We start from the raw sequence: 17,331 nt of genomic DNA, 5'->3' as shown, positions 1-17,331 counted from the left end.
GTAACTAATTAGATGACCATAGTAACTAATTAGATGACCATAGTAACTAATTAGTTGACCATAGTAACTAATTAGATGACCATAGTAACTAATTAGTTGACCATAGTAACGAATTAGATGACCATAGTAACTAATTAGTTGACCATAGTAACTAATTAGATGACCATAGTAACTAATTAGATGACCATAGTAACTAATTAGATGACCATAGTAACTAATTAGTTGACCATAGTAACTAATTAGATGACCATAGTAACTAATTAGATGACCATAGTAACTAATTAGTTGACCATAGTAACTAATTAGATGACCATAGTAACTAATTAGATGACCATAGTAACTAATTAGATGACCATAGTAACTAATTAGTTGACCATAGTAACTAATTAGATGACCATAGTAACTAATTAGATGACCATAGTAACTAATTAGTTGACCATAGTAACTAGTATATCATGCAGATTCCAAACATTGAAAGACTTAGTATAGTTGAAGACTTCAGATCATTAGAAAACATCACTGCACATCATAATGGCAGCAACAGTTTCGATCATAAAGATCTAAAAAAATATTTGGGAATGTTCGGCGGGCCAGATTGAAAAGTTTAATTTGCCCAGGTCGGATTAAGATGTATTGTTTTTTTTTTTTAAAAATAAAATAATTAAGTTAAAGTTAAAAGTACAAATGATTGTCACACACACACTAGGCAGGGTTTCCCACACGTTCATTTATTTGTAGCGGCCCGCCACGAAAGAATTACGGCCGCCACAAATCAAAATATAAATACATTTTTTTTTTTTTTTTTTTTTTTCGGCTTTTGACTCGCTCGACCGCTCATAAAAGCAATGGGACTCTGTCTGTGAATGGAGCTTGTAGTTACATATTATATAAATATGTAAATATTATATAAATATGTACATAAAGTGTTGTAATTATATTCCAACTCCGCGTTCTTCTTGGTCATCGCCGCTGCCATACCTCCGCCCCCCACCCCCCGACCACAGCACCACAAATAGATGCCTGACCTGTGGGAAACTATTTTCTGCATTTGACCCATCACCCTTGATCACCCCCTGGGAGGTGAGGGGAGCACTGCTTTTACGATATTTGAGCGGTTTTTCAGGCAGGGGTGTCAAACCAGTTTTCATTGAGGGCCACATCGCAATAATGGTTGCCCTCAGAGGGCCGCCTTTAATAATGAGTAATATATGAATGCACATGCGATTATATAATAAATTAACAGTATACGTTACGTCAGGAAAAAATGCAGGGGCTACATCATCCCTACAAGCCTGTTTCACAGGATTTTATTCAATACATTAAAAGTATAAAAAATATTAAAATTGTAATTTAAAAACTGGCAGCTCAGTCACCAGAATTGACAATAAAAACAGTGTTGTTTTTTTTACAGCATACAAAAAAATTTAAATAAATGGAATGGTATGGAAAAAGAATACCACAGTTTAGTTATATTGTAACAGAGCTGACAGTTTTTTTGTTTTGTTTTTTACCTTAAACTGTGTTGTTTTAATGTTTTTTTGTTTGTTTTTTAATGTTTTAGTGTCTCATTGTATATGGGAAAAAACAGTACCAAAGGTGATTTTACGGTAAAAAACTCAGTCGGCGGAATTTAACTGTAAAATCTATTGTCAATTTTACGGTCTACAGTTTGTAATTTGTTATGAAATCATAAGTCAAGCAGATATTCAAGTACAGTATTTATCTTTATTTTAACAACAAATATTTTTGGAATACATGATCATTTATACAAACATTTTAAATATATATATATATATAGATACATATATAGACACACATACATATATACGTATATATATATATATATATATATATACATATATATATATATACATATATATATATATATATATATATATACATATAAAAGATATTTTGATAATGTTGAATTTGAAAAGATATACAATTGCATGCAGTATATGATTTTTAATGTCAAAATGGAAAGGACAAATATATTTAGTAAGAAAAGATTAAGCATTTTATTAATGCATATTATTTCCAGGCTTTCGCGGGCAACAATAAATAATGTGGCGGGCCAGATTTGGCCCCCAGGCCTTGAGTTTGACACCTGTGATATACGGTATGTCCATTATGACGGCGTGGCACAGTGGAAGAGTGGCCGTGCGCAACCCGAGGGTCCCTGGTTCAATCTCCACCTAGTACCAACCTCGTCACATCCGTTTTGTCCTTAGCAAGACACTTCACCCTTGCTCCTGATGGGTGCTGGTTAGCGCCTTGCATGGCAGCTCCCTCCATCAGTGTGTGAATGTGTGTGTGAATGGGTAAATGTGGAAGTAGTGTCAAAGCGCTTTGAGTACCTTGAAGGTAGAAAAGTGCTATACAAGTACAACCCATTTATCATTTATTTATCATTATATATCACTTAAATTTGTTTTCATGTTAAAAAAAAAAAAAGTGTTGTCATGTAAAAATAAAAATGAAAAACCTATTTTGAAGGTGCGGCTGCATTAATGTCGCTGTGGAATTGCGCCACAAACGTTTACATGAGGGGGAAACTCTGCTGCAGTACAGATTTACTTTAGACGGGACAGCGTGGCGAAGTTGGGAGAGTGCCCATGCCAGCAATCTGAGGGTTTCTGGTTCAATCCCCACCTTCTACCATCATAGTCACGTCCGTTGTGTCCTTGAGCAAGACACTTCACCCTTGCTCCTGATGGGTCCTGGTTAGGGACTTGCATGCCATCAGTGTGTGAATGTGTGTGTGGATGGGTGAATGTGGAAATAGTGTCAAAGCGCTATTCAAATACAGCCCGTTTATCATTTAGAAAAGTGTTGGATAATTCTCTTGTTGACTTATTTGTATTTGACTTTATTAAATGTTTGGGTAGAATTGTATTTTATTTTATGGGGGAATGTAGTGAATTATAGAACTGGCACTTAATGTTATTAAAAAGTATTGATTTTGAATCGAGAATGCTTTTGAATCAAATCGCTACTCCCAAGAATCGAATGGTGTAGTGCCCAACGATTCACAGCCCTACTATTAGTTAGTATTATTATTAGTACATATTATATAGTGCATATCCATCCATCCATCCTTCTGTTTTTCTACTGCTTATTCCCTTTGGGGTTACGGGGGTCGCTGGTGCCTATCTCAGCTACAATCGGGCGGGAGGCAGGGTACACCCTGGACAAGTCCCCACCTCATCGCAGGTATATAGTGTATATATAATATGTAAATATTACATACATGGCTAGTATGGTTAATTTTTTGTCTACTTTACAACTGCATTATCCTTTCCATCCTTTGTAACTGAGCTACTTTGGGGAACAATTTCCCTTGTGGATCAATGAGGTTTGTCTAAGTTGAAGCTTACCGTATTTTTCGGACTATAAGTCGCAGTTTTTTTCATAGTTTGGCCGGGGGTGCGACTTAAACTCAGGAGCAACTAATGTGTGAAATGATTAACACATTACCGTAAAATATCAAATAATATTATTTAACTCATTCGTGTAATAGACTAGACTGTAAGATTTCATGGGATTTAGCAATTAGGAGTGACAGATTGTTTGGTGAACGTATAGCATGTTCTATAAGTTATAGTTATTTGAATGACTCTTACCATAATATGTTACCTTAACATACCAGGCACCTTCTCAGTTGGTTATTTATGCGTCATATAACATACACTTATTCAGCCTGTTGTTCCATCCATCATTGCCTTTCAAATGTCTATTCTTGCTGTTGGGTTTTATCAAATAAATTTCCCCCAAAAATGCGACTTATACTCCAGTGCGACTTATAGATGTTGGTTTTTTTTCCCTTCTTTATTATGCATTTTCGGCAGGTGCGACTTATACTCCGAAAAATACGGTAGTTTAGTTAAACATGCCTTTAAAGATGATAATGCGGAGTCATGAAAGAAACACTTGGCGAGCCCCTACCTTGATGTCCTGGATGAGCTGCTGTGTCGGTGTGTCGATGGGAGCTTTGGCGTCAATAACGTTCTGGATGGCGCTGGCCCACCGCGTGGCCTCGTTCAGGAGCTTACAATAGAGGCGGTACGAGTGCTTGCGGCCGTAGACGATAACGTTCCAGTATCCTGTGAAGAGTAGACGTGTTGGCAGTGGAAGCACACACACACACTTGTGCGCACACACAACTTGTAAAAAAATATTCCTTTCTGACCGCTCTCTTTGAAGACAGTTTCATCGGGCAGTACAACCGAGCACAAGCTGTTGAGCACCAGAGTTCCCAGCTTCAGAGCGTTGCGCTCTGAGCTTTTGTAGTAGTCCAGGGAATTGTGGGTAAGGAGGAACCAACGCTTCTTCAGCTTCAGAGACGACTTGGTGCTGTTTTTCATCTCCTTGTGGAGCCAACCTGAGCAAAGCATCATGAAAACACATTAAAGGCCTACTGAAATGAGATGTTCTTATTCAAATGGGGATAGCAGGTCCATTCTATGTGTCATACTTGATCATTTGGTTATATTGCCATATTTTTGCTGAAAGGATTTAGTAGAGAACATCTACGATAAAGTTCGCAACTTTTGGTTGCTAATAAAAAAGCCTTGCCTGTACCGGAAGTAGCAGACGATGTGCGCGTGACGTCACGGGTTGTGGAGCTCCTCACATCCTCACATTGTTTACAATCATAGCCAGCAGCAGCAAGAGCGATTCGGACTCAGAAAGCTGAGATTTCCCCATTTAATTTGAGCGAGGATTAAAGATTCGTAGGTGAGGAAATTTAGAGTGAAGGACTAGAAAAAAAGTAAAAAAAAATAAAAAGGAGACTGCAGTGGGAGCAATTCAGATGTTTTAGACACATTTACTAGGATAATTCTGGAAAATCCCTATCTGCTATTGTGTTGCTAGTGTTTTAGTGAGATTTAATAGGACTTGAAAGTCGGAGGGGTGTGTGTTGACGCCAGAGTCTCTGAGGGAAGTCACGGCAGCTGCAGCAGGACGGAAGCTCTGCTGATGTCTCCGGTAAGAGGAGACTTATTACCACAATCTTCTCACCAAAAACTGCCGGTTGACATGTGGTCGGGATCCATGTTCGCTTGACCGCTCTGATCCATAGTAAAGCTTCATCTTCGGGAATTTTAAACAAGGAAACACCGGCTGTGCTTTTGTGGCCAAAGGCTAAAAGCTTCCCACCACCATCTTTCTACTTTGACTTCTCCATTATTAATTGAACAAATTGCAAAAGATTCAGCAACACAGATGTCCAGAATACTGTGTAATTATGCGATTAGAACAGACTACTTATAGCTTGGATCGGGCTGGAAAATAATGTCCGCTACAACCGGTGACGTCAAACGCACGCGTCATCAACACGACACTTGGCGGAAAATGTAAAACTGCAATTTAGTAAACTAAAAAGGCCGTATTGGCATGTGTTGCAATGTTAATATTTCATCATTGATATATAAACTATCAGACTGCGTGGTCGGTAGTAGTGGGTTTCAGTGGGCCTTTAAATTGTCTTTTAAATCACTTTCTACGTCATTTCTATCTTCCTGCTGCACCAATAAATGAAAGGACAACGAAACATGTGTTTTAAACAGTTTTCCCACTAACGATGTGTCATGTCCTCACCTCGTATGATGAACTCCTGCCCGTCCACCCGGGCGTCCCCCTTGGAGCGCTGCAGCAGCGTGATCCAGTGGTGCATCTCCTCGGGCGTGTCGGCGTTGCAGTGCAACACCCGATTAGCAGTGATGATGACGAAGGAGTTGGGCCTAACGACAAGGTTCACGGTCACATGACACCAATACAGAAAGGACGGGCAAAGGTGCTGGAAGGCGTGTCCTCACCTCTCCGGACTGTCCGACGCGCACACGGAATCGATCATGCCCACGTCCAGTGTACCCTGGGAGAGGGAAAGATGCATTTTCGGTCACGGTCACGCTGACTTCTCATCATGCTCAACGGCCGCTCCGCACTTACCACGGCATTTTGGGGGTTGGCCTGCTCGTCGTGCATCTCTCCGATCTCCTGCTCTGTGGAGCTGTGGACCTGACTCAGCACGCTGAACCACTGGCTGTTACCGTGGAGACAGCATGGTCATCATCAGCAAGTTGTGAAGGTGCACACTGCAAATTATTTGCCACTTGCCAAGGTTTAAGATTTGATTTCTAGAAATGTCCCTCGTTTTAAGAGCTATTTAGTATCATTTTTTATTTGCGGACATAGTTTTTTATTTAGTTATTGTTTCTTTTGTTAATATCAGAGTTCGTTCTGCAAAAAGGTCATTCCTAGAAGCACACAGCTTATGGACAGGGACCCACAGTTAAAATATACAACATCATAAAATATACACAATACAATACATTTCAAAATCTACCCACCAAATACCCATTTACAATTTCATTTATAATTAAAAAAGGAATCTTTAAATCCACCAAATCAGTCTCAATATCCTATAATTCTTGACTTATTATTTTTAGTCTTTGACTAATGTTAATTTTAGCATGACTAATTATGTTTTCTATTCTAGTGTGTGAATGTTGTCTGTCTATCTGTGTTGGCCCTGTGATGAGGTGGCGACTTGTCCAGGGTGTACCCCGCCTTCCGCCCGATTGTAGCTGAGATAGGCGCCAGCGCCCCCCGTGACCCCGAAAGGGAATAAGCGGTAGAAAATGGATGGATGGATGGATGGATTCTAGTTTTAAAAAGTTAAATTGAAAACATAATTATTCAAATAAGATTTTGGATCTTCCCCCCACGTAGAAAATTGCGTTTAAATATTTTGCACCATCTCAAAGATGCCTAGTTTTAAGAGTTGCAAGTTTATGCTTGTTTTCAGAATCAAATACTGTTTTGTAGCTTAAAGGTTTCGCTAATTTCTAGATATACAAAAATCTTAATTAGGATGTTTTAACATGTACAATTGTCTGCCAATGCAGCTCGTTATTTTTTCACTAGTTTTTAGTATTTTTTCCTAAACTCTAGTAATTATTATTATTTAAAATAAATATTTGTTTATTGTGTATTGCAAGTTTATGCTTGTTTTAGAATAAAATATTTTTTTCCAGCTTAAGGGTCTCACTAATTTGTGGATACACAAATCTTTATTAGGATGTTTTAACATGTAAAATTATCTGCCAATGCAGCTCGTTATTTTTTCACTAGTTTTTAGTATTTTTTCCTAAACTCTAGTATATATTATTATTTAAAATAAATGTTTATTGTTTATTGCAAGTTTATGCTTGTTTTCAGAATAAAATACTTTTTTCTAACTTAAAGGTCTCGCTAATTTCTACGCATGCAAATCTTGATTGGTATGTTTTATCAAGTAGAATTATCTGTCAATGCAGCTAGTTATTTTTTCACTAGTTTTTAGTAGAGATGTCCGATAATGGCTTTTTTGCCGATATCCGATATTCCAATATTGTCCAACTCTTAATTACCGATTCCGATATCAACCGAAACAGATATATTCAGTCGTGGAATTGACACATTATTATGCCTAATTTTCTTGTGATGCCCCGCTGGATGCATTAAACAATGTATCAGGGTTTTCCAAAATCAATCAACTTTATGGAAAAAAATCTTTATCATTGAAATCTCAAAGTGCATTTTTTTTAACATGCCTCAAAACAGCAGCTTGGAATTTGAGACATGAGAAGGTTGAGGTGGGCGGGGTTGAAGTGGGGGTGTATATTGTAGCTCCCGGAAGAGTTAGTGCTGCAACGGGTTCTGGGTATTTGTTCTGTTGTGCTTATGTTGTGTTACTGTGCGGATGTTCTCCCGAAATGTATTTGTCATTCTTGTTTGGAGTGGGTTCACAGTGTGGCGCATATTTGTAACAGTGTTAAAGTTGTTAAGATGACCACCCTAAGTGTGACCTGTATGGCTGTTGACCAAGTATGACTTGCATTCACTTGTGTGTGTGAAAAGCTGTAGATATTATGTGATTGGGCCGGGACGCAAAGGCAGTGCCTCTAAGGTTAATTGGCGCTCTGTATTTCTACGTCCGTGTACAACGCCGTTTTAAAAAGTAATTCCTTTTTTATTTCTGAAACTGATACCGATAATTTTGAAACCGATACTGATAATTTACGATATTACATTTTAAAGCATTTATCGGCCGATAATATCGGCAGTCCGATATTATTGGACATCTCTTGTTTTTAGTACTTTTTCCTAAAATCTAATATATATTATTTAAAATAAAAATTTATTTATTGGGTTTTTCGACACAAACAAGTGACAGGGATAGTCAAAAATACATCAAATGCTGTTTTTCCCCCTAAAAAGTAACAAAAATTAGTAAATAATAAAATCTAGTTATTAACACATTACCGTAAAATATCAAGTAATATTATTTAGCTCATTCATGTAAGAGACTAGACGCATAATATTTCATCGGATTTATCGATTAGGAGTGACAGATTGTTTGGTAAACGTATAGCATGTTCTATATATTATAGTTATTTGAATGAGTCTTACCATAATATGTACCAGGCACCTTCTCAGTTGGTTATTTATGCGTCATATAACGTACACTTATTCAGCCTGTTGTTCACTATTCTTTATTTATTTTAAATTGCCTTTCAAATGTCTATTCTTGGTGTTGGGTTTTATCAAATAAATTTCCCCCAAAAATGCGACTTATACTCCAGTGCGACTTATATACGAGTTTTTTTCATTCTTTATTATGCATTTTCGGCAGGTGCAACTTATACTCCGGAGCGGCTTATACTCTGAAAAATACGGTATTGATCTTATACTTTGACAGGTCTTTTTTGCAGCGTGAGAGGAAACATGGTCACATGACACAAACGCTCACCTGGCGTCCTCAGCAGACTCTGCCACCAGGTGGTACGTCCTCTCAGGCATCACGATGTTGATCCCATTCTCCTTGTGCGTGTTATCGATGACTTCCCTGCGGGCGACATCGACAAAACACGTCAACAACATGCGCTGACGACAAAGCCCTCGCACGCTGCCCGGCGCTCGCTCACGTGGCGGCGTGCATGTCCAGCACTCCTTTCAGTTTGTCCTCGCCGTCGTTCTCAAAGTACATGAACTTGCTCTGGCGCAGAACGAACCAGCGGCGCTTCCAGTTGCGCCGTGACAGCGTGGACGACCCGCCTCCTTTCTTGTGCAGCCAGCCTTGCTTCAGCGCTTCTTGTTTGGCGCGGAACCAGAGGAAGGTCTCGTCCTTCAGCACGCACCAACGCCGCTTCCAAGTGTTCATCAGGCTGCCTGCGGGGGCAGAAGAGAGTGGAGGTGTGGGTGGTCTGACTGGCGTGGCGCTAATGGCGGACCCACCTTTGACGTGCAGGAAGCTGTGGAAGTATGGAAGTGTGACGCAGCTGTAGACGGAATCTCTGCGGTAGGACAGCTCGTCATCCGTGTCAAAGCGGTCAAAGTCTTCCTCGCTGTCCTCAAACTGACGAGAACACAAGAAGACCATTAGAAACATTCTCAGGCGAACGCGTGATGATCAACGCACCGAAGACTGCGCCCCTTCGGATCCGAAGCGGTACACGCCCGAGCTGCTGTACGTCCCCAAGGAGCCGCGGTAGTCGGGAGACCATTGCTCGCTGCGGGGGTTGGAGAACGCCACGCTCCCGCTGGACACGATGGCGCCCTCGTCGTAGTCGTCCTGGTCGTAGTCGGAGTCCTCGTCAGGAGGGATGAGCTCAACAGGGCGGTCGGAAAGAGGCTCCTCTTTGACGGAGGAGATGCGGAGGCAGGTGGCGGGCGGCGGCAGTAGAGGCGGAGACTGGAGGAGCACTGTGGTCGGCGGCAGAGGCGGGATCACGCCGTCGTTGGCGTACGGGTCTTCTTCGGAGGAGTCGTCGCTGGTGCGGATGCCGCTGGTGCGCTGGCCGTCAGAGTGGCCGTGCTCGCTTGGGTTGGGAGAGTCCTTGAAGGCCTCCTCGTCGGCGCCAAAGCCTTCGTCCACCTCCTCTTCCTCCTTCACTCGCCCTTCCACGGCCAGCGAGCTCTCGATGTTCCTCACGCACTCGTCGATCTCGTCGAAGTTGAGCGACTGCAAGAAATGCTGCGCCGCCTTGCACGCCTCCTCCTCCAGACGCTGAAGCTCCTGGTCGCGCAGGTGCTGGAGGCGCTGCAAGGACGCCTCCGTCAAGGAGAGCTCCTGGCGCTCCTTCTGCATCTGCAGGGACTGGATCTCACGCTCCAGGCGAAGGATCTCCTCCACCTGAGACGCCTCTTGAGGACGCTTCGCCTCTTCCTCCTCCAATGTCTCCTCTTGTTCCTTCAAGGAGTTTGCCGTCCCCTCCTCCAAGGAGTCCGGTGAGGAGGATGTCAGCTCCTCATCCTGCTGCTGCTCTTCACAGCTCCTGGACGCCTGAAGGAGACAAGAAGATGTAAACACAAACCTAAATAACTGACAATATTTCTAAAGCTTCACATTAGTAAATATATTTATTTGTTTGGTTTATGGTTGACATTGTTTTAAAGTGTTCAGGTGTTCCTCACTATGTTAGCTGTTAAGGTGGTTGTCTTTTGTACCTCCTCAGCCATTTGCTCCTCCTCCTGCCTCCGCCTCTCCCTGTCAGGGAAAAAAACAAAATATCAGCTTACAGAATGTTGCCACATCTTCTTCTTCATCTTACTTCTTTTCAAACCAAGATTCCTCTCGTAATCATACAACAAATTTTTATTCCCGATGTAAGTTTTCTTTCCGGTAAAAATGTTTTCTCCTAAATTAATTATTAAATTACCGTATTTTCCGGACTATAAACCGCACCGGTTTATAAGCCGCATACAAGTATATTGTGAAATGAGACATTCACATACAAAGATTTTGTGAATGTTTTTATCAACATACCTTAATTGTTTCCAAACAGTGTGTAACAAGGCAGTAAAACGGCTGATCAAACAAAGCAGAAAAGTCATTGATGTCTTTATTTATCCTTAAGAGATGAATAAGATAGTCTTTGTTTTTAATAAGGTTCAAGAAGATTATCAGGATTCTTCTTCCTTGTACTTCTTAAACTCTGGAGAGTTTCTTCAAGTAGTAGACAGATGGCCATGGACCGAGAGGTTAGTCAACTTTGACATCCATGAGACGGCAAAAAAGATGCTAGATGCGACAACTTTTTTTAACCCTTTGTGAGGATTGTGATTGAGTCTTCATCTAAACGGGATTACGTGAGCCTCCCGTGGGTCCGCATCGCAGTGAGAGTGAAAAAAAAAAAGACAGTGTTTTTTTTGTTTTGGTTAGTTTAGTAGTATAGCTCGGTTGGGAAAGTGGCCGTGCCAGCAACTTGAGGGTTCCAGGTTCGATCCCCGCTTCCGCCATCCTTGTCACTGCTGTTGTGTCCTTGGGCAAGACACTTTACCCACCTGCTTCCAGTGCCACCCACACTGGTTTTAATGTAACTTAGATATTGGGTTTCACTATGTAAAGTGCTTTGAGTCACTAGAGAAAAAGCGCTATATAAATATAATTTACTTTACTTCAAAGTTTGTATGTTTAGCAGCTAGCAATGCTGCTGAAGCTATAGTGTTACACTAAAGCTACATCCGCTTATCACGCGGCTTCTAAAACTTATTGCTCATCCTCCAGGCTAAAAAATATAAGGCTATGGATGATCCTTTTTCCAAAAGTAATTGTTGTTGGCCCCCACAACGTCTGCTTAATTAGTGTTGTTGTTGATGGGGAAGGGGTGCGTGGTTTCTAACGCGAGGTCAGCAATCATGTTTGCTTGCTCCTTAACCCTCAAAATGGGTCGAGAATCTCTGTGAGATTAGATATAATAATTCATTCGCAAACTTTGTAAAACTTTTGGTGTCATAAATCAGATATATGATATAATAGCTTCAATATTGAGGCAACATGTTTTTCCATTCTACTGCTACTTTAAATAAGAAGATGCCATATCAAATCAGGCACCGCTTGTCACGTGAACGTGTGTCGCCATGGTGATGTAATGTGTTAATGTACGCGCAACAGCTTCTTCCGAGCTGAATCTAAATAATAATCCATCCATCCATCTATTTCCTACCGCTTATTCCCTTCTGGGTCACGGGGGCCGCTGGAGCCTGTCTTTAAATTTGTTTCAATTATTATTAAAACCACCTTGATGGTATTTCTGATGTTAACTGTTCAGATTCATACAAATGTTTGTGAAGCCGTGACAGCTGTATGTGTGTATGTATTTTTTGTGTGTGTTAGCAAGGGGGAGCCTTGAATCAAATGATAGACGCAACACACATATATGGTTGCACCCTTCTTCAGCTGTTCCACTTGCACATGCAGAGACACTGCAGGAAAATTATGTCCATTTTGGTTTTTAGTTGTTAATTCCGAGCAGCATTGTTATTCTTTTATCCTCATCTCAAAGGATGTCAATGGCGTTTCAATTTAGGCGATCAGATAAATTGATTATTTTAATACACTGTGATTACCAAGGGACTTATTCATTACCGTATTTTTCACACTACAAGTCGCAGTTTTTTTTATAGTTTGGTGGGTACGACTTATACTCCGGGGCGACTTATGTGTGAAATTATTAACACATTACCGTAAAATATCAAATAATATTATTTATCTAATTCGCGGAAGAGACGAAGAAAATGTCAGCAATCGTCACACACACACGTCAGCAATCGTCACATACATGTCAACCAATAAGAATTCGGCAGGGGAAGGGGGTCATGGCAGAAGTGCATTGTGAGTCATGGAATGCTAACTGCTATATGCTACTGCCGTAGCTATTAAATTAAATCATTTCATCGTTGGCATTAACTTATAAAAACTGAGAAGGTCTGAACAAAAATGGCACATAAAAGGAAATCATGTACTGCAGATTACAAGCTGGACGTAGTGAAACATGCAGCAGAAAACGACAACAGGAAGCGGCGCATACCTTTGGAGTTGGCAGAGTTGTTTAGAAGCGACATCGAGGGAGAAGATTTCACGGGATTTATCGATTAGGAGTGACAGATTGTTTGGTAAACGTATAGCATGTTCTATATGTTATAGTTATTTCAATGACTCTTACCATAATATGTTACCTTAACATACCAGGCATGTTCTCAGTTGGTTATTTATGCGTCATATAACGTACACTTATTCAGCCTGTTGTTCACTATTCTTTATTTATTTTAAATTGCCTTTCAAATGTCTATTCTTGGTGTTGGATTTTATCAAATAAATTTCCCCCAAAAATGCGACTTATATATGTTTTTTTCCTTCTTTATTATGCATTTTCGGCCGGTGCAACATATACTCCGGAGTGATTTATAATCCGAAAAATACGGTACTTATAGTGTTAAGCAATGTAAGTTAAGATTTATTTGACAACCAGGTGCAGTCATCAAAAGGGCCACATCTGGCTCTGGAGCCATAGGTTCTCTACCCCTGGTCTAGAGGGACAATGCCACGTAAGCAGAATCCGCACAGTTGCGCACCTTTTTTGGTTTAAAGGCAAGGGAGAATAGGGCCCTAAGCCTTTCTCCGTTTCCAGGTTAAGGGTGAATTTTACTAAGCACAGGTGGCTAATCTTCACAGCGACAATCTCAAATTGACAAACGTTTGGCAGAACACTTCAGCCCTGCCTCGTCAATAACACATCTCCACACTGGCGAGACAACAACAGGAAGTAGCACAGTAGTCTGCGCAAAAATTTAGGCTAACAAGACTTCTATAAACTATCAACAACTATCTGGCCAAAGTTGACATTAACGATTTTGCCCCACCTCATCTTCGACATCAGTTACACAGTTTTGACGTGATCGATGTCGAATGACAACGCAGGACACGCATTGCCAACAAGTAAAAACAGAGTTAAAGGTCATAGCTGTGACTGTTGAGGTTTTTTGCAGAACAACACACACCTGTGGTTTCAGCACATGGAAGCTCCAGTTCTATCCAACGTGGAGGAATGACCCAGGATGTGACAAAGTATTTCCACATAGTGGTTATGTTTTAGTGGCCCGGAAACAACAGATCTGATTTACAGTCGAACACACTAAAGGTGTAAAGGTGATTATATGGTTGTTAATTCATTTTTAGAGGGTTCTAGTTATGTTGAAAATTTATTTAGAAGGTTTTAAATGTTTTTTTTATGCTCTAACTAAGGATGTAACCATAAATAGTAATAATGATAACTGTGGCGGTTAGTATTACCATTTCAAATTAAAATGATCATAAAAGTATGACTGATAACAGCACTTTGATTAACTCACGGACTGACTGGTCCCAGCTTGCTAGTTTTAATGCTAACATGTAGGGGTGTAACGGTACACAAAAATTTCGGTTCGGTACGTACCTCGGTTCAGAGGTCACGGTTCGGTTCATTTTCGGTACAGCAAGAAAACATCCATCCATCCATCCATTTTCTACCGCTTATTCCCTTTCGGGGTCGTGGGGGGCGCTGGCGCCTATCTCAGCTAAATTCGGGCGGAAGGCAGGGTACACCCTGGTAAAGTCTCCACCTCATCGCAGGGCCAACACAGATAGACAGACAACATTCACACACACAAGGGCCAATTTAGTGTTGCCAATCAACCTATCCCCAGGTGCATGTCTTTGGAAGTGGGAGGAAGCCGGAGTACCCGGAGGGAACCCACGCATTCACGGGGAGAACATGCAACAGAAAAGATGCAACAGAAAGATCCCGAGCCTGGATTTGAACCCAGGACTGCAGGAACTTCGTATTGTGAGGCAGACGTACTAACCCCTCTGCCACCGTGAAGCCCCAGCAAGAAAACAACATTTTTCTTAATGGAATATTTATGTGACGTAATCGGAAACTTGGATAGATCAATAATTCCTAATAACATTGATTTTGATTCAATATTATGTTTTGAGCAATGGCAGTTTAAAAGAGAAAAAAAACTACTTTGTTTTATTAGTAAACGTTGCAACTCTTTCAAAATTACATTTAGCCTTTAGGCTTTTTATTTCACTTTTGTTTATGTTTTTGTTTATTTTAATAGTATTTTTAGAATGTGCCATGGACCTTTAAAACATTAGCTGTGGGCCGCAAATGGCCTCCAGGGCACACTTTTGACACCCCTGCTATAGATAATTAAAACATTAAATCTGATCAATCTATGGGTAAAAAGCAGAGCCTGGCGACGCATGCGCGTTTATCATAACTCTCTCGCTCTCTCTGCCCCGCCCTCACGAATGTTGCTGCGCGCACCACTTTTTGTATTTTTTTGTTTTAAACACCTTCTTAACCTTTAACATACATTTAAAATACACGCAACCCTAACTTAAAATGTGTAGAATGCACCCCCTGGCGGGAGCGCGCTTACGTCACTCGCTTGCGTCACTCGCCTCGAAAAGTATCTAAACTGGGCTCATAAATCGCCTCTTTCGGCATAAAAAAGTACATAAAGTGAAATAATCCAAGTTTTCCTTACTTGTGGATGGATTAAAAATTGTGAGCCTTTAATGATTTCGCCGTCATTCAAGTGGCTGAAATCGCCTTTTTCGGCATAAAAAAGTACATGACAAGGCGAAATAAACCGGACATTTGAGGCATTTAAGAAACTCCACCTGTACAGCTCTGCAAAGAGGACATATCCCGTGAAAAGAGGAGTTATGGTCAGCCTATCATAGCCCAGTCGTTGCTAGCATGCCGTGTGTTGTTGTTTTTTGGATTGATTGAAACTTTTATTAGTAGATTGCACAGTACAGTACATATTCCGTACAATTTACCACTAAATGGTAACACCCGAATACGTTTTTCAACTTGTTTAAGTCGGGGTCCACGTAAATCAATTCATGGTGCCTCGGTGTGCATTGTTTACACGACGTGCGGTGAGCTACTTATATGTCCGTGTCGTTCGGTACACCTCCGAACTGAACCGAAACCCCCGTACCGAAACGGTTCAATAAAAATACGCGTACCGTTACACCCCTACTAACATGGAAACACAATATATCAACTTCTTTTCCCCATGAAGAAACGAAATACCCCAATCTAAATGTAACTATTGTAGCGGTTGATTTACGGACATAATTCGCCACACGTAGTGCTTGACCTTATTGTTATTATTCACTGTACTGTTCGAGTGTGCACATGACAATGTTGTTCTGTTTCACTGTACTGTTGTTCAATTAGGCACATGACAAGGTTGTTCCGTTGCAGGTAATTCGGCGCGGCCCCTTTAAGTGGCCGTCAGTAGATTCTCCCAAAGGTGGGGGGTTTGTTGTTCCCGCCATTTTTGAGTGTTTTAAGGCAGTCGATTGTTGTTCTAAAAGAATAAAGGACGCACACGTTTTTGTGTGTCAACGATACACGAAGTTGTCTTGCTTTCACGCTACGAGCACAACACTATTCAACTATTCAACCGTGCACATTGAACCTACAAGCTGTGCTATACTATGGAGGTATTTTTACGGTGCGTTCAAGAATCGCTGAACAGAATAAGAATCCACAACGCCTGACAGAATGATCGAATAGTAGATTGTATTCGTTAAATACTTTTCATTGAATTAAAGTTCTACAGACCAATATTTAAAACAACAAACAATTACCCATTAAAACAAATAAAATACCTCCAACTAAAACAGTTAGTAAAACAAACATAAAACATGCAAAATAGTGAGTATTCTAAGTGTGTCTCTATTTATTTCAATTATAAAACAAAAAAAACTTGTTTAAAATATTTAAGTATGTGTAATAATGATACTTTTGGTCATGATAACTGTAATTTGAAATGTTCATATCATTACATCTTTCGCTATAACAATGAAAATATTTGATTTATGAACAATAATCCTACTTCGTGGAAGTCTGTTTGTCGTGATCATGTCCAGTCCAAATTAACCGCCATAAACTAAGAACAAAAACAGTAAACCCCACCTGTCCATTTCCTCGGCCAGCCTCCTGCATCGCTCCTCCTCTTCCCTCCTCTTCCTCTCAGCCAGCAACTGGCTAAAGGCGCGGCGGGCCAGCTGTCCACGTAGAACCTTCTGGATGGTGAGAGCCGCCCGGCGGAGCAGCAGGAATTTCCTCCTCCAGTAAAAAGCGCGATAGTTTTTCTGGATGACCAGAATACACAGAAGCAGCCTTCTGTATTGTTTCCTGTGGACGGCACAGCGTTTAAAAAACACGTTTATTCGTCGTGCCCAAAGATGGAGGTGGACTCCTACCTGGCCCTGTAGCCCAAAACGTGAGCCTGGATGACCATAGCGGCCCTCAGCACCTCCATCTCACGCTGCTTCTCCAGATGATGCTCCAAAGACTCTCTGAGAAACACCTAAGCACAATAATGTTCTTACAGTCAGTGAACATTACTGTCTTTGTAAACTTACACTTAGACAAACTTTAATGATCCACAAGGGAAATTGTTACACACAGTAGTAGCTCGGTTACAAAAGAT

General features: G+C 40.8%; 1 protein-coding gene across 2 annotated transcripts in view; it reads right to left on the bottom strand.

Annotated features, from left to right (window-relative positions):
* myo10 (myosin X) overlaps nt 1–17,331 on the bottom strand; it is a 165,075-nt gene that overhangs the window by 13,687 nt on the left and 134,057 nt on the right. Inside the window, exons 22-33 of one of the 2 annotated variants that reach the window (XM_061920715.1) lie at nt 17,102–17,208; nt 16,812–17,033; nt 10,462–10,534; nt 9,467–10,330; nt 9,283–9,403; nt 8,973–9,216; nt 8,798–8,893; nt 5,953–6,046; nt 5,820–5,875; nt 5,602–5,744; nt 4,190–4,381; nt 3,946–4,103 (exon numbers count right to left, since the gene is read on the bottom strand). In XM_061920715.1, coding sequence (XP_061776699.1) covers nt 3,946–4,103; nt 4,190–4,381; nt 5,602–5,744; nt 5,820–5,875; nt 5,953–6,046; nt 8,798–8,893; nt 8,973–9,216; nt 9,283–9,403; nt 9,467–10,330; nt 10,462–10,534; nt 16,812–17,033; nt 17,102–17,208 — 2,370 coding nt within the window. The remainder of the gene's footprint in view (nt 1–3,945; nt 4,104–4,189; nt 4,382–5,601; nt 5,745–5,819; nt 5,876–5,952; nt 6,047–8,797; nt 8,894–8,972; nt 9,217–9,282; nt 9,404–9,466; nt 10,331–10,461; nt 10,535–16,811; nt 17,034–17,101; nt 17,209–17,331) is intronic. The other variant, XM_061920716.1, reaches the window with a different exon arrangement.

The sequence above is a fragment of the Nerophis ophidion genome, linkage group LG14 (assembly GCF_033978795.1).
Source record: "Nerophis ophidion isolate RoL-2023_Sa linkage group LG14, RoL_Noph_v1.0, whole genome shotgun sequence".
Taxonomy (NCBI): Eukaryota; Metazoa; Chordata; class Actinopteri; order Syngnathiformes; family Syngnathidae; genus Nerophis; species Nerophis ophidion.
This window is presented reverse-complemented; position numbering and strand designations above follow the sequence as displayed.